General features: G+C 44.3%; 1 protein-coding gene across 3 annotated transcripts in view; it reads right to left on the bottom strand.

The window, feature by feature from the left end:
* The window catches only part of impact (impact RWD domain protein), a 109573-nt gene extending 100641 nt beyond the window's left edge, over positions 1–8932 (bottom strand). Inside the window, exons 1-2 of one of the 3 annotated variants that reach the window (XM_068030770.1) lie at positions 8722–8932; positions 2035–2111 (exon numbers count right to left, since the gene is read on the bottom strand). In XM_068030770.1, the coding sequence (XP_067886871.1) occupies positions 2035–2111; positions 8722–8818 (174 nt within the window). In that variant the 5' untranslated portion in view covers positions 8819–8932. The remainder of the gene's footprint in view (positions 1–2034; positions 2112–8721) is intronic. The other 2 variants (XM_068030772.1, XM_068030771.1) reach the window with 2 other exon arrangements.
* Between the last annotated feature and the right edge of the window lie 15398 nt (positions 8933–24330).

Below are 24330 nucleotides of genomic sequence, written 5' to 3'. Positions count from 1 at the left end.
GTTCCCCACGGTAGGCTATTGCAGAAAATACGGAAGTATGGGGTTGAAGGTGATTTAGAGCTTTGGATCAGAAATTGGCTAGCTGAAAGAAGACAGAGGGTGGTGGTTGATGGCAAACGTTCATCCTGGAGTTTAGTTACTAGTGGTGTACCGCAAGGTTCTGTTTTGGGGCCACTGCTGTTTGTCATTTTTATAAACGACCTGGATGAGGGTGTAGAAGGGTGGGTTAGTAAATTTGCGGATGACACGAAGGTCGGTGGAGTTGTGGATAGTGTCGAAGGGTGTTGTAGGGTACAGAGGGACATAGATAGGCTGCAGAGCTGGGCTGAGAGATGGCAAATGGAGTTTAATGCGGAGAAGTGTGAGGTGATTCACTTTGGAAGGAGTAACAGCAATGCAGAGTACTGGGCTAATGGGAAGATTCTTGGTAGTGTAGATGAGCAGAGAGATCTTGGTATCCAGGTACATAAATCCCTGAAAGTTGCTACCCAGGTTAATAGGGCTGTTAAGAAGGCATATGGTGTGTTAGCCTTTATTAGTAGGGGGATCGAGTTTCAGAGCCACGGGGTCATGATGCAGCTGTACAAAACTCTGGTGAGGCCGCACCTGGAGTATTGCGTGCAGTTCTGGTCACCGCATTATAGGAAGGATGTCGAAGCTTTGGAAAGGGTGCAGAGGAGATTTACTAGGATGTTGCCTGGTATGGAAGGAAGGTCTTACGAGGAAAGGCTGAGGGACTTGGGGTTGTTTTCGTTAGAGAGAAGGAGGAGGAGAGGTGACTTAATAGAGACATATAAGATAATCAGAGGGTTAGATAGGGTGGATAGTGAGAGTCTTTTTCCTCGGATGAGGATGGCAAACACGAGGGGACATAGCTTTAAGTTGAGGGGTGAAAGATATAGGACAGATGTCAGAGGTAGTTTCTTTACGCAGAGAGTAGTAGGGGCGTGGAACGCCCTGCCTGCAACAGTAGTAGACTCGCAACTTTAAGGGCATTTAAGTGGTCATTGGATAGACATATGGATGTAAATGGAATAGTGTAGGTCAGATGATCGGCGCAACATCGAGGGCCGAAGGGCCTGTACTGCGCTGTAATATTCTAATTCTAATTCTAAGTATTATAAGTTAATAAGTCTGAGTTAAGTATACTATTAAGGTTAATTGACCTGTTAAGTTGAAAAACTGGAAATTTCATTTGTGGCCACAATGAACTTTCAAGTTTATTATGTCATGTTTTGGAGGAGTCTTCAGTTCCGGACACAAGACTCGTTCATATAACATTGGCAGTTTTGATTTTTAAATATTTATTGCAGTGAATTGGAATTTGGAAGCATCTTTGTTGTAAAAAAATCCTGGCATTAGAAACCTCTTACAAAAGATGCTAAAAAATTGAAAACAATTGCAGTTTGATCTAAAATGCTGTCTTTCCTGATGGAGATGCTTTCCTTTGAAGTTGATACGTTACTAATGATTTTGTTGTTTTCAAACCCTAAGGATACCAAAAGGATTGAAAAAAGTTTTAAATGGAGTAGTTCTTTTCGATCAGAAAAAAAAGGTTACGTAAAGTGACACAGCTGAGAACAGATATAAGTGGACAAATTAACCCACTGGGCTCCGGGGCAGAGCCACAATGGATTCTTTGTGTTTTTGTTTTAATGGGATCCCAGAAGGGGAAACATCTTTTCCACATCCACCCTGTCAAGACCCTTCAGGATCTTATATGTTTCAATCAAGTCGCCTCTTACTCTTCTAAATTCCAGCGGATACAAACCTAGCCTGTCCAATCTTTCCTCGTAAGACAGCCCGCCAATTCCAGGTATTAGTCCAGTAAACCTTCTCTGAACTGCTTCCAACGCATTTACTTCCTTCCTTAAATAAGGAGACCAATACTGTACACAGTAACTCCAGATGTGGTCTCACCAGTGCCCTGTATAACTGAAGCATAACCTCCCTACTTTTGTATTCAATTCCCCTCACAATAAATGATAACATTCTATTAGCTTTCCTAATTACGTGCTGTACCTGCATACTAACCTTTTGCAATTCATGCTCTTGGACACCCAGATCCCTCTGCATCCTCTCACCATTTAGATACTTATTTTTTGTTCTTCCTGCCAAAATGGACAATTGCACATTTTCCCACATTATATTCCATTTGTCAGATCTTTGCTCACTCACTTAACCCATCTATATCCCTTTATGGTCTCATTGTTCCACAAGGAGGCTAACAGTCTATCCCTTTAACCAATGAGATTTAAGGATTGAGAAAGAAACAGAGGAACAACAGAGAGGAAATCAGATGAATTAGAAGCAAATCAGGCACAGAAAGAGAAATAAAGAGAAGGAAAAATTGGGAGAGAGAGAAGAGACAGAATGGAAAAGTAAGAAAAGCCATTAAATTTAAATTTGATATTCTTAAAATCTCCAACAAGTCACTAGCTGAAGGAATGAGCTTCTTATTAATTTTCTGGGCCAGAGAGGTTGATTAACAGTCATTCACAATTATCACACCATTAAATGGGTACTTACACTGTTTATTACTAGACTTAAATTTCTGTGATGAGTTTAATGGGCAATTAATGCGAAAATCCAAGAACGTCATGAAACTCACAGGGAGTTTGAGTGTGAGCTGCTGTTTCCATGAAGATAACAGTGGAGCGAAGCAAATACTCAGCAACTTGTAGTGATTTGGTTGACTTATTGCTTTGGCAATGTGGTCAACTCTTAAACTGCCCTCTGAAATAGCCCAGCAAACCACTCAGCTGTTACAAACCACTGCAGAAAATTCTAAATAAAAAAGGATGGACGACTCACCATTGACCCAGGCATTGGACGTGAAAAGGGCACACACTACCCAGTTGACCCTCAAAGTACTCCTCATTAACATCTGGGGATTTGTGCAAAGTTTGGGAGAGCTGTCCCACAGACTAGTCGAGGACATCCTGACAGTCATTCTCACTGAATCATACCTTACAGACAATGCTCCAGACACCGCCATCAGAGGTGGCGGCACAGTGATATACAGTCAGGAGGGAGTGGCCCCGGGATTCCTTAACATTGACTCCAGACCCCACAAAGTCTCCCAGCATCAGGTCAAACATGGGCAAGGAAACCTCCTAATTACTACGTACCACCCTCCCTCAGCTGATGAATCAGTACTCCTTCATGTTGAACACCACTTGGAAAAGCACTGAGCGTGGCAAGGAATCAGAATGTACTCTGGGTGGGGCACTTAAATATCCATCACCAACAGTGGCTCGGTAGCACCACTACTGACCAAACTGGCCGAGTCCTAAAGGACGTATCTGCCAGACTGGATCTACGGCAGGTGGTAAGGGAACCAACAAGGGGGAAAAACCTACTTGACCTCACCCTCACTAATCTACCGCCAAAGTCCTTGTGGACATAAAGTTCCATCTTCACACTAAGGATACCATATTAAATGGGATAGATACAGAACAGATGTAGCAGATGAAAACTGGGCATCCATGAGGCACTCTGGGCCATCAGCAGCAGCAGAATTGTATTCAACCACAACCTGTAACCTTATGGCCCAGCATATCTCTCACTTTACCATTATCATCAAGCCGGGGGACCAACCCTGGTTCAATGAGGCGTGCAGGAGAGCATACCAGGAGCAGTACCAGGAATACCTCAAAATGAGGTGTCAGTCTGGTGAAGCTATAACACAAGACTATCTGCATACCAAACAACGTAAGCAGCATGCGAAAGGCAGAGCTAAGCAATCCCACAAACCACAGATCAGATCTAAGCTCTGCAGTCCTGCCACATCCAGTCGTGAATGGTGTGGACAATTAAACAGCTGACAGGAGAAGGAGACTCCACAAATATCCCCATCCTCAACGATGGGGGAGCCCAGCACATCGGTGCAAAAGACAAGGCTGAAGCATTTGCAACAATCTTCAGCCAGAAATGCCGAGTGGATGATCCATCTTGGCCTCCTCCGGAGGTCCCAGTATCACAGATGCCATTCTTCAGCCAATCCAATTCACTCCCCGTGGTATCAAGAAACGTCTGAAGGCACTGGAAACTGCAAAGGCTACGGGCCGTGACAACATCCCAGCAATAGTACTGTGCTCTAGAAATTGTCATGTCCCTAACCAAGCTGTACCAGTACAGCTACAACTGGCATCTACCTGGCAATAAATAAAATTGCCCCTGTATGTCCTGTACACAAAAAGCAGGACAAATCCAACCCAGACAATTACCATCCTATCAGTCTACTCTCGATCCTCAGTAAAATGATGGAAGGGGTCATCGACAGTGCTATCAAGCAGCACTTGCTCAGCAATAACCTGCTCAGTGACGATCAGTTTGGGTTCTGCCAGGGCCACTCAGCTCCTGACCTCATTATAGCCTTGGTTCAAACATGGACAAAAGAGCTGAACTCAAGCGGTAAGGTGAGAGTGACTGCCCTTGACATCAAGGCAGCATTTAACTGAGTATGGCATCAAGGGGCCCTCACAAAACTGGAGTCAATGGAAATCAGGAGATAACTTTCCTCTGGTTGGAGTCATACTTAGCACAAAGGAAGATGGCTGTCGTTGTTGGAAGTCAATGATCTCAGCCCCAGAATATTGCTGCAGGAGTTCCTCAGGGTAGTGTCCTAGGCCCAACCATCTTCAGCTGCTTCATTAATGTCCTTCCCTTCATTATAAAGTCAGAATTGGAGACGTTCACTGATGATTGCACAATGTTCAGCACCATTTGCGACTCCTCAGTTACTCAAGCAATCTTTGCCCACATGCAGAAAACCTGGACAACATTCAGGCTTGGGCTGATGTGTGGCATGAATGTTACTTGCCACCTAAGTGCCAGGCAATGACCATCTCAAACAAAAGGGAATCCAACCATTTTCCCTTGATGTTCAATGGTGTTACCATTGCTGAATCATAAGAACATACCTATAAACATATGAATTAGGAGCAGAAGTAGCCATTCATCCCCTCGAGCCTACTCCATCATTCAATAAGATCATGGCTGATCTGTTTGTGTCTCGAATTCCACACTCCCATCTACCCCCAGATAACCTTCGATTCCCTTGCCTAACTAGAATCTATCTACAAGAAATGCTGGAACCACTCAGCAGGTCTGGCAGCATCTGTGGAAAGAGAAGCAGAGTTAATGTTTTGGGTCAGTGACCCTTCTTCGGAACCCTTTATTTGCTTTTATTTTAGAATTTATCTATCCACACCTTAAAAATATTCAATGACCCCGCCTCCACCACCTTCTGAGGCAAAGAGTTCCAAAGTCGTACAACCCTCAGAGAAAAAAATTCTCCTCAGCTCTGTCCTAAAAGGGCGTCCCCTAATTTTAAATCAGTGCCCCCTACTTCTGGACTCACCCACAAGAGGAAACATCCTTTCCACATCCACCTTGTCAAGACCGTTCAGGATCTTATAAACTTCACTCAAGTCTCCCCTCACTCTTCTAAACTCCAGTGAAAATAAGCCCAGTCTGTCCAACCTTTCCTCACAAGACAACCCACTCATTCCAGTTATCAGTCTAGTAAATCTCCTCTGAACCTCAATCCTCCAACACAGTTACATCCTTCCTTAAATAAGGAAACCAAAACTGCACACAGTATTTGAGATGTGGTCTCACCAATGCCCTGTATAAGTGAAGCATAACATCCTTACTTTTATTTTCTATTCTTCTCCATAATAAAGATAGCATTCCATTAGCTTTCTTTATTACTTGCTGTACCTGCATATTAACTTTTTGTGACTCATGCACTTGAACATCTAGATCCCTCTGCACCTCGAAATTCTGCAGTCGTTCTCCGTTTAAGTAATACTCTGCTTTTTTATTCTTCCTGCCAAAGTGAACAACTTCACATTTTCCCACATTATAGACCATCTATCAGATTTTTGCCCACTCACTCAACCTATCTATATCAGTCTGCAACCTCCTTATGTCCTCTTCACAACATACTTTCCAACCTATCTTTGTGTCATCTGCAAATTTAGCTGCCATGCCATCGCTCCCCTCATCTAAATCATTGATATAAATTGTAAAATGTTGAGGTCCCAGCACACTTGTGGGGAGGCAGTGGCGTAGTGGTAATGTCACTGGACTAGTAATCCAGAGCCCAGGCTAATGCTCTGGGGACATGGGTTCAAATCCCACCATGGCAGATGTTACTCCCTACACCATGAGCACCTACTTTGTGCAATAACCTTTTATGTCGCACCTTATCAAATGCCTTCTGGAAATCCAAGTACAGTCCGTCAACGGGCTCCCTTTTATCCACAGAGCATGTTAATCCTTCAAAAAACTCCAATAAATTGGTTAAACATATTTTTCCTTTCACAATACCATGCTGACTATTCCCGATTACCTTGAGCTTTTCTAAGTGCCCTGCTATAGCCTCCTTAATGATCGATTCTAACACCTTCCCCACAACAGACGTCAAGCTAACTGGCCTATAGTTACCTGTTTTCTGCCTCCCCCACTTCTTGAATAGAGGGGTTATATTTGCTACTCTCCAGTCTGATGGAACCTTTCCAGGATCTAGCAAATTTTGAAGCATTAACACCAACACATCTACCTCTTTTAAGACCCTAGGATGAAGTCCATCAGTACCGCTTCCCTGGTGACTGTAATTTCACCAATTTCCTCTCTTCCTTCCACCTTCCCACCATCAACATCCTGGGGTTTACCATTGACCAGAAACTGAACTGGACCAGCCATAAAATTACTATGGCTACAAAGAACAGATCAAACATTGGGAATTCTGTGGCAAGTAACTCACCTCCTGACTCCCCAAAACCTGTCCACCATCTACAAGGCACAAGTCAGGAGTGTGATGGAACACTCTCCACTTGCTTGGATGGGTGCAGTTCCAACAACATTCAAGAAGCTCAACATTATCCAGGACAAAGCAGCCCGCTTGATTGGCACCTCATTCACCACCTTCAACATTCACTCCCTCCACCACCAGCACACATTGGCAGCATTAGTACCATCTACAAGATGCACTGCAGCAACTCACAAAGGCTCCTTCAACAGCACCTTCCAAACCCGCAACCTCTACCATCTAGAAGGACAAGGGCAGCAGATACATGGGACCACCACCACCTGCAAGTTCCCCTGCAAATCACACACCATCCTGACTTGGAACTATATTGCGATTCCTCCACTGTTGAGGTCAAAATCCTGGAACTCCTTCCCTAACAGTGTACCTACACCGCAAGGACTTCAGCGGTTCAAGAAGGCAGCTCACCACCACCTTCTCAAGACCAATAAGGGATGGGCAACAAATGCTGGCCTTGTCAGCAATGCTCACATCCATGAATGAATTTTTTTTTTAAATTGTAATTCATGGGAATGTCTTCCTCACCACATAATGTGGTTCAGTGGGTAGCACTCTTGCCTCTGAGTTAGAAGGTTGTGTGGTCAAGTCGCACTCAGAGACGTGAGCACAAAAATCTCAGCTGACACTCCAGTACATTATAGGAGTGCTGCACTGTTGAAGGTGCTGTCTTTGGGTGTCTTTGATAATGCCATGTCTGTCCTCTCAGGTGGAAGATCCCATGGCCACTATCTTGAAAAAGAGCAGCGGTGATATCCCCAGTGTCCTGGTCAAGATTTACTCCCCAACATCACTAACAACAGATTATCTGGTTGTTATCAGATGACAAGGTTATCACTGCATTAGAAGCAGTTCAGAAAAGGTTCACTCGACTACTTCCTGGGATAAAGGCGCTATCGTATGATGAAAGTTTGAACAGGTTGGGCCTGTATCCATTGGAGTTTAGAAGAATGAGAAGTGATCTTATTGAAACATATAACATCCTGAAGGAACTCAGGGGGAGGCAGTGGCATAGTGGTAATGGACTAGTCACTGGACTAGTAATCCAAAAACCTAGGCTAATGCTCTGGGGACATGGGTTTGAATCCCACCATGCCAGATGGTGACATTTGAATTCAATTAATAAATCTGGAATTAAAAGCTTGGCTAATGATGACCATGAAGCCATTGTCAATTGTTGTAAAAACCCATCTGGTTCACTAATGGCCTTTAGGGAAGGAAATCTGCTGTCCTTACCTGGTCTGGCCTACATGTGACTCCAGACCCACAACAATGTGGTTGACTCTTAACTGCCCTCTGAAATGGCCTAGCAATCCACTCAGTTTAAAGGGCAACAAATGCTGGTCTTGCCAGGGACACCCACATCCCATGAAAGAATTTTTAAAAACTTGACAGGGTGGATGCTGAGAGGATGTTTCCCTCTGTAGGATAGACTAGAACCAGGGCACACAGTTTAAAAATTAGGGGTCTCCCAGTTAAGATGGAAATGAGAATTGTTTTCTTTCAGAGGGTTGTCAGTCTGTGGAATTCTCTTCCCCAGAAAGCAGTGCAGGCAGGGTCATTGAATATTGTTAAGGCTGAGTTAGATAGATTCTGGATTGATCGGGGAGTCAAAAGTTATAGCAGGTAGACAAGAAAGTACAGCTGAGGCCATAATCAGATCAGCCATGATCTCAGCAAATAGCGGGGCAGGTTCGAAGGGCCGAAGGGCCTACTTCTACTCTTGTTCTTAATTTGTATTTTTGCATTGCTGTTTCTGGGAGCTTGCTGTGCGCACATTTCCTGCATTACAACAGCGACTGCACTTCAAAAAGTACTTCACTAGCTGTAACGCGCTTGGAGATGTCCTGAGGTTGCGAAAGGCGCTACAGAAATGCAAGTCTTACCTTTTAAGATCCCTGTTCCCCAGTGTCTGTCGCGGTGTGAATTACTCACTTGTTTCTGAAGGTTTTCTTCCTCAGACTCAGCCATCCATTCATTCATTCATGAATTTGTTGCTGCCTTCACTGAAGTAGTTTTGCAACAACTTCTGTTACAACTGCTCAGCTGGGCCAGCACAGCAGAGCCTCTTCCGCAGCTACTGCACATGTGCGAGGAGGCCCCGCCCCTTCACCCTCAGTTAATAGAGCGTATTCACAATACGTCATAGGTCACAACCCTACCGTCTGACAGCTTCCGTTTGAACACTTCCGCCAATTCACCAAACTGATACAGCGCCTTCTGCTCTCACCAGCAAATGTACTTCAATTCTAACACCAAACTACTTACCGATCCATGATTTCTCCGATTGACTATGGATTTTTTTAGCTGCCAGTCGAAGAAAATCAAAGACTTATACAATATTAATCGTATCAATACAAATTGTATCAATATAAATCAATCAGTTTAGTATAAATTGCTCAGATGTTATAAAACGGAAATAGTTTGTTTTCTGATGTTCGGCAAAAGTTTGTACAAAAAATTCCTGCTTGAATCTGAGGGCAAATGGTTGTCTAATTATTGCATTAGGGATTGAATGTTGGTTGAGCCTTAGGGGAAAAATTAACAGCAGAGGACACCGACTTGAGAAATTGGAAGAAACCAGAATGGAGCGGAGGAGAATTTTTTGACACAGAGTGTTGGAATGATCTAGAATGTGCTGCCTGAAAGGGTGGCGGAAGCAGATTCAATATCAACTTTCAAAAGGAATTAGGAACATGGGAACAGGAGGAGGCCATTCAGCCCTTCAAGTCTGTTCTGCCATTCAATGAGGTCATGGCTGATCTGTGACCAAACTCCATCCACCCACCTTGTCTCGATATCCTTTTATACCCTTGTCGAGCAAAAATCTATCCAACTCAGATTTAAAATTATTAATTGAGCCCAGCACCTACAGTTTTTTTTGTGGAAGAGAGTTCTTAACTTCTACCATGTTTTGTGTGAAGAAGTTCTCCTGAATGGCCGGGTGCTGATTTTAAGTTTATCCTAGACTCTCCCATCAACTGAAAAAATTTGCTCTATCAATCCTTTCAAAATTCTAAAAACCTCAATCAAATCACCCTTTATCCTTCTATATTCCGTGGAATACAAGCTGGGCTTATGTAATATCTCCTCATAACCTAGCCCTTGGAACGCTTGTATTATTCTGGTGAATCTGTGCTGCATTCCTTCCAAGACCAATATATCATTCCTAATGTATGGTGCACAGAACTGTACCCAGGGCTCCAGATGTGATCTAACCTACATTACAACAACAACTAAACTTCAAAAGTACCCAATTGGCTGTAAAATACGTTGGGACAACCAGAGGTTGTGAAAGGCACTATAGAAATGTAAGTCTTTTCTTTTATCTTTAACCAGGACTTAGTATGGTTGTAGAAAAATTTCCTCCCCTTTATATTCTAGCACTCTAGTTATAAATCCTAACCTTTCATTAGCCTTTTTGATTATGTTTTGTACTGGACTCCTACATTTTAGTAATCTTTGTTCATGGACCCCTAAATCTTTTTGGACCATCACTGTTCGTAGCTTTTCACCATTGAAAAAATAATTAGTTCTATCATTTTTGGTCCAAAATGGATTGGATATATACTTGAAAAGGAAAATTTTGCAAGTCTATGGGGAAAAAGCAGGGAGTGGAACTAATTGGATCGCTTTCAAATAGCCAGCACAGACACAAGGGGCTGAATTTCATAAACAATGGTGGCCCGATTGTGCGGGTGCACGCCAAAGAGCCGCTGCGATTCCAAATACGATGGCTCATTTAAATAGCTGGGGCAGCCCCCACTGATCACATAGAGGGGGCGGGTTGTCCGTCTCAGCAATGGAACCAGCTGCCTATGCGCAGGCGCTGACACCTACCGGTCAGTTTAGATATTTAAAGAAACATTAAATGAAAGAAAATTAATACATTTCTTGTGCCCCTCACACACCCCCATATCAATTAAATTAATGATTTACCCTTCCCCCCCCCAAAACACTTAGCTTCACAATCTGACCTTCCTCCCGCAAACTGCACAAACTCTCAACTATAACCCTATCCACCATTCCCTACACCCATGATGTTCATTTGACCCCACTTCCCCAACCTCCTCCCACCCACACTGAGAAACTTAACTCCTCCCCCGCCCCCACCATTGTTGCACCTTGTTTTCCCGGACGGGGATCCAAAGGCATGGCAGAGACCACCTCCAGAATGAATAGTGCGGTGGTACTTCAGGAGGCGACAGGAAAGTGATTAATGTGAGTAAGTAAATTTATTTGAATATTTAAATTAAGGTCCCATCGCCGAGTGACGGTGTGGGGGGTGGGGGGGGGGCGCCGCCTTGAGGCCTCCTCGCCATCGGCAACATTGGGAAGGGCCCTTCTGGCATCAAGGTCCATGGCAGGCCTCATCTGGGGCAATTTTCAAATCCCCCCACGACGGATCTCGACGTTGAGGCATCTATAAATCCAGCGCAATGGGAGGAATTTTATGCTCTCCCCTGTGGCGGGTTTGGAGACAGGGAGAGCATAAAATCAGGTGGGATGGTGGCGGGGGGAGGAAGGGGGACTCTGTCACCAAACTGCCTCTGCAGAAATTTAATCTGGGGCGAGAAGGCCTGTGAACGGCCTTCCCGCCCTGCCACCAATTGAGGCCCTTAATTAACCACTAATTAACCACTAATTAAGGGCCTCTTCCCACTTCCCAGAATTACCCATACATCAGGTGGCCTTGTTGCTGCACGGGAAGCACAGCGTGAAAAACTGTGAATACTGCTTCCCAGATGCGGGGCAGGGGGCAAGAGTCTCTTCGTTAAAAGGCAATTAGTGCCTGAACATGGGCCCCAGCATCGGGAAGGGGGGAGACGAGCCACCCTCTGTCCTTGCTGCTGACTCCCCTCCCAATCCCCCCATGACACCCACCCTAGGAGAGACTCCTCCCCGCCCTGACCTACCTTGAACCTGGTTCCAGTGCTGCTCCTCGGTATCTGGTCGCTGCAGCTGCTAGCCTCTGATTGGTTGGCAGCTCTGCAAGGCTGGGGCTTCAGATGACAGGGTCCTAAATCGTACAGAAGGCCCGCCGCTGTCCAGTTAAGTGCCTGATCGGCGATAAATTCAGCAGACCTTCCATACAAGAGCTGACACGGGAATCTCGGCATCAGTCTCCCCTGCCACCAGCACAAAATTCCACCCAATGAGCCAAATGGCCTCCTTCTGTGCTGTATGATTCCATGAGATTACTAGTGCCATATGGTATTGTGAAAATATTGCCTGTAAATAAACACTTCATTATAGCAAATTCCTACGACTTCCCCTGAATCCTGCTCCAAAGGGGTCACCTTGAATTGACAAATTAAAAAATGCGACACTGTCGACCATGCCCTCCTCCTCCAACATCTCCCGTCCATTCTCCAGCAGAGTGGGACTGCTCTTACTTGATTCTACTCATACATAACTGATCGCAGCCAGAGTATTTCCAGCAATGGCGTCTCTTTCCATCCCATACTGTTACCTCTCGATTCTCACATGGATCTATCCTGACCCTCTTCCTCATCTAGGTGCTGTCCCTTGGTGACACCATTTGCAGTTATGGGGTCAGCTTCCTTTGTACACTGAGGACACCCAGCTCTACCTCTCCATTGCCTCACCTGGGCCATTCACTGTTGCTGTGTTGTCAGATTGTTTGTCTTGAATAAGCAGAAAAATCCTCTTGTTAAACCTTAGGAAGAGAGTTGTCAACTCGCTCTCCTGCATTCCAGGTCCTAAATCACCCGAAAGACCAACTAGAAAAGATTAGAGTCTTCTGACAGTAATTGTTCCTTTGGAAAAATGGGGCTAAAAATAGGATAAGATGACAAAAATGCCAGATGTTAATTTCACTACATTTGGAAATCAAATCAGTTTATTATTTCATTGTGTCCATCGTTCAATAACCTCAGTGATTTCATTTTATAAATTGAATTTTTAAGCATCAATTCACTATTAAAATATGTTTTGAGAAGGGATTGCCATAGGGCCCATCCCCCACCGACTCACAGTGGCAGCAGTGTGTACCATCTACAAGCTGCACTGTAGCAACGCACCAAGGCTCCTTCGACAGCACCTTCCAAACCCGCGAGCTCTACCACCTAGAACAAGGGCAGCAGATGCATGGGGACACCACCACCTGCAAGTTCCCCTCCAAGCCCCTCACCATCCTGACTTGGAACTATATTGCCATTCCTTCACTGTCACTGTGAGTGTATTTACACTACTTGAGCTGCAATATTTCAAGAAGGCAATTAGGGACGGGCAATAAATGTTGACCTTGACAGCAATGCCCACATCCTGAGAATGAAAATAAAAGTTGTACTCCCAGTTTTGTTTTAATATTTTAATTTTATGAAGCACACCACCACTTGTACAATTGGTTTTGAAATTATTCTTATTTAGAAATAGAGCTTATCTGAAAAAGTATGAATATTGCATTATTGCCAGAAGCACAAGACTGCAGTTAGTGTATACTAAATTCTTGAACAAACTGTTTTGTATGAACACTGGATGCACTGTATACATTCTAACTGATTCTTGACAGATTCGTGGTGGTATATCAAGTTTGCCAAGGCCTTTGAAGTTACCATCTATTCTCAGGCAGTTGCAACAAAATGATCTTTTGGTTAAAAACAGAACCAATTTAATCCATTAGAGGGCAGCAAACATTTTCTATCCTCAGTAAAAATTTAAAGGGGAAATAACTTCTTTATGCCAATTGTATTTTTCTAAATTGAGATCACAATAGTGCAACATTTCAGACTGATTAGATGAGGTGTGCTCTAACCAGGGATTTTATAGCTGAAGCATAACTCCTACCGCGTTGTATTTCATGTTATGATCCTGTAGTTTTTTTTTCTGGGAAGAATGTGGTGTGCCTTTAAAGCTAGAAAAGGAGCAGTACTGCTTTAAGGCAACAAGCTCCAGAGACTGAGTCAAAGAATGCATTCTCGTTGCCGGGATACAGCCATTCAGAGAACAAGGACACGAGATACATTGTTGCCGATTGACATTTGAAACTATTTGAAACTGGCTTTTGAGACACAGACAGCTGGACCAGCATGTACTGAAGGAAATGAGAGCTCTCTCTTGGTTTATTTAAACCTTATTTATGATACTCTCAGAATTCTAATGTCAAGCTAGATTCATTTCTTAAAAGAAAATAACAAATTCCTTTAACAACTGAACTGTAATTGTTGAAATTAATCGCTGGAAAAGAAGAACATTAATTCAACTATTGAATTAGACTACAGAGTGTTCTACTATTGAAGAACCTTTTCCCCCACCGGACGGCTGTGATGACTTCAAGCAACCTTGGACTATTCCACTTTGGAAGATTTCACTTCGGCAGGAGCGTAAATCTGCAAGGACACTAATTTTTTCCATTTTAAATATTGTTTATATCTTAGTAGTGTTTAAGAATTTAGTTTTCCTAATTAAACAGTTAATTTGTTGATCTAAAGACACCTTAGCCTCATTCGGGGGTTAATAGATGGTACAATTTGGCTGGCTCTTTCTTTAATTTGGAAAGCTTAAAATGATATGTTAGGCGATCTATGGAGGGATGGGACTGAATCAATGGTGCATTTCTCCCACCATAATCAGAATCGTAAACTTTGATTGGGGGCTTTGACTTGAGCAGTCAGTCGTAACATTCAGTCCTCTAGATATAAAGGCCACCATTCTATTAGCCTCTTTTGATTATTCTTAACATTCTAATGATCTATGTACATGGACCCCCAAGTCCCTTTGGATCTCCACTGTTTCCAGCTTTGCACCATTTAGAAGGTACCCTGTCTGATCCTTTTTAGATCCAAAGTGGATGACCCCACATTTGCCACATTGAAATCTGTTTGCCACAGTTTTGCCCAATCACTAAAACTATCAATATCTATTTTTGATATTACACTTCCATCTACATGGCTTATGATGCTGCTTGTCCTTTTGTCATCAGCAAATTTGTATATGTGGCTTTCTAGCCCATCATCTAAGTCATTAATAATTATGGTGAATAGTTGAGGCACAGATCCTTGTGGGGCACCACGATTCTTCTTTCTTTCTTTTCTTTTGGGCCTCCTTATCTCGAGAGACAATGGATACGCGATTCACATCCTGCCAATTACAGTACTTGCCCATTTCCTTATTTTCATTGACTATATCATCATTATCAAATACCATTACTACAAATGGACAAAGACTTGAGCACGTAATCCCAGACTGACTCCCACTGCTAGTACTGAGGGAGTGCAGCATTGTCAGAGGTGCCATCTTTCAAGTGAGACATCTGCCCTCTCAGGTGAATGTAAAATATCCCATGGCATTCCTTTGAAGAAGAGCAGGGGAGTTCTCTGTGGTGTCCTGGCCAATATTTATCAGTCAACCACCATCAATAAAAACAGATTATATGGTCATTATTACATTGCTGTTTGTGGGATCTTGCTGTGCACAAATTGGCTACTGCATTTTGCACATTACACAATGACTACATTTCAAAAGTGCTTAATTGACTGTCAAGTGCTTTGGGACATGAGGTCATTAAAGGCGCTATAGAAATGCAAGGCTTTCTTACATGGCCCACCCCCATCAAAGGTAATCCTTTATCAGTTGCAGCAAGACCTGGACAACATTCAGGCTTGGGCTGAAAAATGGCAAGTAACATTTGTGCCACACAAATGCCAGGCAATAACCACCTCCAACAAGAGAGAATCTAACCATCTCCCCTTAACATTTTACGACATTGCAATCGCTGAGTCCCCCACTATCAACATCCTAGGGGGTTACCATTGACCAGAAACTTAACTAGACCAGCCATATAAATACTGTGACTGGGAATTCTAGGTGAGTAACTCACCTCCTGACTCCATAAAGTCTGTCCACTGTTTACAAGGCACAAGTCAGGAGTGTGATGGAATACTCTCCACTTGCCTGAATGAGTGCAGCTCCAACAACACTCAAGCTCAATAGCCTGTTTGATTGGCACTCCATGCACTACATGAAACATTCACTCTCTTCATCACTGACACACAGTGGCAGCAGTGCGTACCATCTACAAGATGCACTGCAGCAACTCCTTCGACAGCATGTTCCAAACTCATGACCTCTACCACCTAGAAGGGCAAGGGCAGCACTGTGGGTGTACGTACACCACATGGACTGCAGCGGTTCAAGAAGGCAACTCACGTGACTCTCACATACAATAAAAGTTAATCCATTGATAATAAATCTTCCTGATTCGCACAGATGGAGTGTCTCCAGTCCACCATTTGCTACCTAGTAAAAAGAAACAGCTTTCATTTTAAACCATGATACTTGATGTTGTCCAAGACCAGCAAGAGAATTCCTACTTTATTATAGATGCTACATCGGCATTCAAAATAAATAATTTTGATAGGGTAAATAAGGAGAAACTGTTTCCACTGGCTTGTGGGTCAGTAACCAGAGGACACAGATTTAAGGTAATTGACAAAAAGAAGCAGAGGGGAAGATGAGAGGAAATTACTTAATGCGGCGAATTGTTGTGATCTGGAATGCGATACCTGAAAGGGTGGTGGAAGCAGATTCAATAGTAACTTTCAAAAGGGAATTGGATAAATATATGACAGGGAAAATATTTGCAGGGCTATGCATAAAGAGCAGGGGGGTGTGGGATTAATTGGATATCTCTTTCAAAGAGCTGGCACATGCACAATGGGCTGAATGGCCTCCTCCTCTGCTCTATCTTTCTATGATTTTATATGTATTAATGGCTTTGCAAGCTGTTATCTCTCATATCACATGTCATATGTGATGTGATGCTTTTGCAACTATGAGATTGACCATTACATATTTTGCTATTTATGAGTTATGTGGCTGTTTAAACTGAGAATATCAATATCACATTCTTAACCATCACTTATCTTTTACATTTCTACCCACAAAGTAAAATGTAAGATTGCAATATGTGCGCAAGGGGAGGGTGGCATACTGGTAATGTGACTGGATGAGTAATCCAGAGGCCTGGACTAATGCTGCGGGGATATGGGTTCAAATCCCATCTTGGCAGCTGGGGGAATTTAAAAATTCAATTAATTGATAAATCTAGAATAAAATGCTAGCCTCATTAATAATGATGATGAAACAACCAGATTGTTGTAAAAATTCATCTGGTTCACTAATGTCCTTTAGGGTTGGACATCTGCTGTCCTTACCTGGTCAGGCCTACATGTGTCTCCAGATCCACAGCAATGTGGTTAACTCTTAACTATCCTTTGAGATGGCTGAGCAAGCCATTCAGTTTTTTCAAACCGCTACAGATAAAAAGCACATGGGTTGCAGTGGTTCAATAAGGTGACTTACCACCACCTTGTCAAGGGAAATTAGAGATAGGAAATAAATGCTGGCCTAGCCAGCGATGCCCACATCCTATGAACGAATACAAAAAAACATGTGATTAAAGCAAATTGTATTGCATTAGATTCCACTGTTCCTGGAAACTTTGAGTGCAAGGAATGGAAGATTTGGCCCATGTGTGTTTCTGGTTTTAAGCCTCTTTGTTTCTACTGCTAAACTCTGGTTTTCAAACAGACACTGCATAAAACAGTCTGATTAAAAATCTGCATCTCTGATCTTTGCTATTTTGAATACACTGGATCAAGGGTTGAACAACCACTTGAACTGTGGATGTAAAAATACTGCACACACCCTCTTCAATAAGATGAGTGACACCTTTTTGGTTGTAAACCTCAGCTCAGCCAAGACTGTCCGTGTCCTAACTCACACTAAGGGCTGAATTTTGCAGGGGAGGCTGGAGTGCCACAGCCGGGGTTGAAAGCAGGAGCCAAACCCGCTCCAGTGGGTGGCGGGAACCTGGGTCGATATTTTGCCAGCAGTGACCAAGTAACAGGCCACTAATGGGGCCACCGTCCAAATGAGGACCTCAACCCACCCCCAAGAGCTGCCGGCCTTCTCAGTAGCGCCTCCGTTAACAGTGGCCATTGCTGAGGCTGCAGCTTCAGGATGAGGGCACCTCAATGTCGAGGTATCCTTGAAGAGCAGGCAGGTTTTGGTGGGAAAGCCAGGGTCAAGCAGACAGGCCCCAGTGATTGGCGGGATGGGAGTCATGGTACACCAGCGGTGCTTTTGCTGTGAGGGCAGCTATTGCCACCAGGGGCTCCTCCTTGGACCATGAAGTGCCCATAAAGGAGGGCCTTTCCGTGACTCCACTGGGAGACCACCAGGCTTTACCTGGTGGCTTCCCCACACAGGAGCAGGTCCTCTCTATACAGGAAAATGTCCACGGCTGGAATTGGACCTTACTTCGAACCTTAAGTGGCTCAATTGGCTGCCGGTAGGTGTCCACCACTGGTGCCATAGAGGCAGGAAGACATTGGGCTCCTCTCCTGACACATTCCCCCCTGCCATATTGCCAGCCCTCCTGTCCCCCAGCTTGTCTCCAATGGATCAGGAAAATTCAGCCCCCCATCCCATTTGCCTATCTCCCCTGTGCTCGCTAACCTACATTCCCTACCCCGGATACAGCAACTGCTAAAGGTTGATAAAAAGGGAAAAACAGAATGAGAGCAAACTAGCCAGGAATATAAAAAAAGTTTGTAAGTGCTTTTACAAGTATATGAAAAGGAGGAGAGTAACTAAAGTAAACTTTAAAAGGAAAGTAGCTAAAGTCCCCTAAAAGGAGAGACAGGAGCAATTATCGTGGGGAATAAGGAAATGGCAGAGACATTGAACAAATATTTTGTGTCCGTCTTCACAGTAGAAGACATATGGTCCATACCACAAATAGTGGGTAACCTATGAGCTAATGAGAGTAAGGAAATTAAGGTAATTAATATCATGCTATGAATGCTGGATTTTGTAGTATGGTTATGTTTTAAAAACAGTGATCTTTAATGCAGAGTAAAATGGACATTTGGAGAAAACATGTGAAACCATACAAAATCTGCCCAGAGACAAGCCAGGGATCCTAGTTGCCATGAAAACAAGGAATCCAGATCAGAGATCATTTTGAAAGCAAGGTGCAAGGTTGTAACACTGGAAATGACAATGGGTTTCGCTCTCCCAGACTCTCAGATTGTAAACAGGAAGCCTAACCCACAACCTGTTCCAACTTGAAGGACAAGGGAAGCAGACACATGGGAACACCACCACCTGCAAGTTCCCCTCCAAGCCACACACCATCCTGACTTGGAACTATATCGCCGTTCCTTCACTGTCGCTGGGTCAAAATCCTGGAACTCCCTTCCTAACAGCACTGTGGGTGTATCTACACGAGATGGACCACAGTGGCTCAAGAAGGCAGCTCACCACCACCTTCTCAAGGACAATTAGGGATGGGCAATAAATGCTGGCTTAGCCAGTGATGCCCACAACTATGAACGAATTTAAAAAGGGCTCTAAAATGCAGATTTTAGGATTTTTAACACTTTTTAACACCTGGAAACAAAGGAAGGTCCAGGTGCTTGTGCTAGGGTCAGAATTATGGTCTCTGACAATTGTCAAACGCAGACAACTATTGACTTTTGATCTGGATATATTCAAGAGGCTGTCCTGGGTCTGGGGGCTGAAAGGATGAATCGGGGTGGAATTTTATGAATGCCGTGGCGTTCCTGACACAGGACCGGGAGTTGTCACAAGTTCCGCTTCCGCCACACTTTCTGTTTCCCACGTGATTTTGTATTTATATTAGTGTGGCAAGGCTGATCCATCGTTTTCTTTCATGGCTCCCTGTTTTTAAGGCAGTGGGTACACAAGAAATGCAGTAGAATGCATGAGCAACCTCGGTGCCATTTACTAAATGATGTTATGCCAAGATGAAGATCGGCATTGTTTATGTGATTGGAACGTGCCGTGCGAAAGCCAATGCAGAATGAGAGATGTTGATGCATGTATGCAATGGTTGTGATGCATCATTTGCCATCTGTGGAAACTGAAGGAAATTGTGTGAACTCATGTGAAGTTAATGATTAAAGTGCCTTTGTTTGTGTCTCCATTCCAGGTGCCCGCACTCGAATCACAGAACACCGCATGGCCCAAGATTCCTCCTCTGGGGAGGAAGATGAAGCCAATGCCTCAGAAGGTGCACTGTCACCTGCCTCTTCTACCTCCGCCAGCACAGATACATCCACACAGTCAGCGGGGGTGGTTTATGATTAGAATCTGGGTCACAGGCTGGTGTGCACAGCACAGACATGACTCAGCATCTGAGGGAGCATGTATCAGCCAGGTCCCCTGACAATCAGAGGACTGCTGGGGACCAGGCCCCTGTTCAGTCCCACGCTTATGATGATCCTGTTTGTTGCTACGAGAAGCCTGCTGGATGTGCAGCAAAGCCATGTGGAAAATGTCGGAGTGCCTGAGGTCATGCGTGGCTTTGAGCGTGCCACGGAGGAGTCCATGCAAGCCATGGAGCCTTCCATGTCACAGGTTGACCACTTGAGCCATAGGTGATCTGACCTGCACTCCATCGCTGTTGCTGTGGGCTCCAGGTAGCAGAGTCTAAGCAAGTGGGTGATGAGGAACCTGGACCTCCCTCTAGGTGCTCCTTCACCTCAGGGATACAGGTAGGTGCCATCATCCACACAGGTTGACGAGGAGCTGCCCCGGGGCCTTCCTCTCAGGATACCCCCAGGGTAAGCAGCGCCTCATCTTCCCCCCGGCCATTGGCGCCCCTCCCCCTTACTTCCAGCAAGTGAGCACATGGGGGATACTCAAGCACCATTGCTATAGACCCCCAATATGGTGGAGCCATCAAGGCCCTGTTACTCCAGAGGACGCCTGCCACAGTCATACACAGCACCTGGGCAGCGCACTGAGCAAATTGTCTCCACCTCAGCTGCTAATGTCGGGGTAGCACTTAGACGTAGTAAGAGAAGTTTTGAGCATGAAGGTGGCACGGGATGATGTACATATTGTGATAATATAAAAGATTTTTCAATACATTTTTATTTCACTTAAAATTTGATTCACTCAATAATGTTTTGCTTGTTTTCAGATGGATACAATGAATTTCATTGGAGGCCTATGGCAGGAATGTAATGATGTTTGCAAAAAAATCTCTGGAAATGACCAGTGTCCATATTTCATTTGAATTTGAGCCTTCCCTCTTCAATGATGGTTGTTTTCCTATTGATGATTAATAACTTTTTCCAATATGTCATGCCTTACTTTTATTTTCTATGGTCATAACTGAATGCTCCTTGCAGTGGTGGGTAGTCGCATTCATTGTAGCCCATGGATGATTTCAAATGCCAATCATGTGAAAGTGCAGCAACACTTTGTTAAGATTGCAGAGCTGAATAAGACCTCAGGCAAAAGGGAATTTCGGTGGGGAATTGTTATGTTTGTCTTCCCAATGTTCCTTGTTGGCTGAAATGTGCGTAGATGAGATTCTCGCTGATGTCTCTTGCATGACTCTTCATGGCCTCATATCAATATGATGGCATCATTGTCATTGTTATCGTCCTCCTCACCCTCTTCATTGTTATCTTCCTCTGAGACGGACCGGTATTCCTCCTGTTCCTCCCCCTGCATCTAATTGCAATGTTGTGCAATGCACAGCAGACAATGATTATTTGTGACACCCTCTGTGACACGTACTGAAGAGCCCCTCCAGACCAGTCAAGGCAACGGATTCACATTTTCAGCATGCCAATGGTGTGTTCAATGATGGCTCTGGTGGATGTGTGAGCAGCATTGTACCTCTCTTCAGCAGCGTTTTGGGGATAGCATACTGGTGTCATCAACCATTTGGGCAGGGCATTTAAATGGTCATTGGATAGACATATGGATGAAAATGGAATAGTGTAGGTCAGATGGTTTCACAGGTCGGCGCAACATCGAGGGCCGAAGGGCCTGTACTGCGCTGTAATGTTCTAATCTATTCTAATCTAATCTAAAACCATGTTCAAAGTGGGTAACCCTTGTCACCCAGGATCCAACCGTCCACTTCAGCTGGTTCCTCGAAAACTGCTGGCAGCTGGGAGTTCCTCAAAATGTGGGAGTCATGACAGCTGCCTGGGAAACGTGTGCAAACATGCATGATTCTTCTCCTGTGGTCGCAAACCAGTTGCATGTTTAAAGAGTGGACGAATTTGCAATTCACAAAGACCCAGACTGGTCCCAGGGAGCTCTAATGGCCACATGAGTACAATCATAGAGTTATACAGCACATAACAGGCCCTTCAGCCCACCGTGTCCGCGGTGGCTATCAAGCCTATCTATTCTAATCCCAGCACTTGGCCCATAGCCTTGTATGCTATGGCGTTTCAAGTGCTCATCTAAATACTTCTTAAATGTTGTGAGGGTTCCTGCCTCTACCACCCCTTCAGGTAGTGTATTCCAGATTCCAACTACCCTCTGGGTGACATTTTTTTTCCTGAAATCCCCTCTAAACCTCCTGACCCTTATCTTAAATCTATGCCCCCTGGTTATTGACACCTCCGCTAAGGGAAAAAGTTTCTTCCTATCTACCCTATCTGTGCCCCTCATAATTTTGTACACCTCAATCAGGTCCCTCCTCAGCCTTCTCTGCTCTAAGTAAAACAACCCTAGTCTTTTCAGTCTCTCTTCATAGCTGAAATGCTCCAGCCCAGGGAACGTCCTGGTGAATCTCCTCTGCACCCTCTCCAGTGCAATCACAACCTTCCTATAGTGTGGTGCCCAGAACTGTACACAGTACTCCATCTGTGGCCTAACTAGTGTTTTATACAGCTCCATCATAACCTCCCTGCTCTTATATTCTATGCCTCAGCTGATAAAGGCAAGTATCCCATATGCCTTCCTAACCACCTTATCTACTTGTGCTGCTGCCTTCAGTGATCTATGGACAAGTACACCAAGGTCCCTCTGACCTTCTGTACTTCCTAGGGTGCTACCATCCATTGCATATTCCCTTGCCTTGTTTGTCCTCCCAAATTGCATCACCTCACATTTCGCAGGATTAAATTCCATTTGCCACTGCTCCGCCCATCTTACCAGTCCATCTATATCATCCTGTTATCCAAGGCTTTCCTCCTCACTATCTACATCACCAATTTTCATGTCATCTGCAAACTTACTGATCATACCTCCTATATTCACATCTAAATCATTAATGTACAGCACAAACAGCAAGGGTACCAGCACTGATTCCTGTGGTACACCACTGGTCACAGGCTTCCAATCGCAACAACAGCCCTCGACCATCACCCTCTGCCTTGTGCCACTATGCAAATTTTGGATCCAATTTGCCAAATTGCCCTGGATCCCATGGGCTCTTACCTTCTTAACCAATCTCCCATGTGGGACCTTATCAAAAGCTTTACTGAAGTCCATATAGACTACATCAACCACTTTACCCTCATCAACACACCAAGTCACCTCCTCGAAAAATTCAATCAAATTGGTTTGACATGATCTCCCCCTGACAAAGCCATGCTGACTATCCTTGATTAATCACTGCCTCTCCAAGTGAAAATTAATCCTGTCCTTCAGAATTTTTTCCAATAGTTTCCTACCACTGATGTTAGACTCACTGGCCTGTAATTACCTGGTTTGTCCCTGCTACCCTTCTTGAATAATGGTACCACATTCACTGTCCTCCAGTCCTCTGGCACCTCTCCTGTGGCCAGAGAGGATTTGAAAATTTGTGTCAGAGCCCCTGCTATCTCCTCCCTTGCCTCACTTAACTGCCTGAGATACATCTCATGTGGGTGTGGGTATTTATCCACTTTTAATCCCGTTAAAACCGCGAATACCTCCTCCCTTTCAATGCTAATATGTTCAAGTATATCACAATCCCCCTCCCTGATCGCTACACCTACATCGTCCTTCTCCATAGTGAATATATATTCTCCATACTCTCACCTGGAGTACTGTGTGCAGTTTTGGTCTCCATATTTAAGGAAGGCCTTGAAGGTAGTACAGTGAAGGTTCACTAGGATGAGAGGCTGAGTAAATTGGGTCTATAACTCTGGAGTTTAGAAGAATGAGAGGTGATCTCATGAAACATACAATATTTTGAAGGGGCTTGACAGGGTAGACACTGAGAGGTTGTTTCCCCTGACTGGGGAATCTGGAACACGGGGGACACAGTCTAAGGATAAGGGATCAATTCATTAGGACTGAGATGAGGAGAAATTTCTTCTTGTGAATCTTTGGCATTGTCTACTCCAGAGGGTTGTGGATGCTCCATCATTGAATATATTTAAGGCGGGGACAGACAGATTTTTGGTCTCTCAGGGAATCAAGGGATATGGGGAGAAGGCGGGAAAGTGGAATTGAAGCCCAAGATCAGCCATGATCGTATTGAATGGCGGAGCAGTCTCAAGGGGCTTTATGGTCTGCTCCTGCTTATATTTCTTATGTTCAAATTTAAAAGTGTCATCCTTGTTTTCAAATCTCTCATGGCCCCTCCCTATCTCTGTAATCTCTTCCGAGATCTCTGCGCTCCTCTAATTTTGTCCTCTTGTGCATCCTCAATTTTAATCGCTCCACCATTGGTGACCGTGCCTTCAGCTGCCTGGGCCCTA

Source organism: Heterodontus francisci, chromosome 5, assembly GCF_036365525.1.
Source record: "Heterodontus francisci isolate sHetFra1 chromosome 5, sHetFra1.hap1, whole genome shotgun sequence".
Lineage (NCBI taxonomy): Eukaryota > Metazoa > Chordata > Chondrichthyes > Heterodontiformes > Heterodontidae > Heterodontus > Heterodontus francisci.
This window is presented reverse-complemented; position numbering and strand designations above follow the sequence as displayed.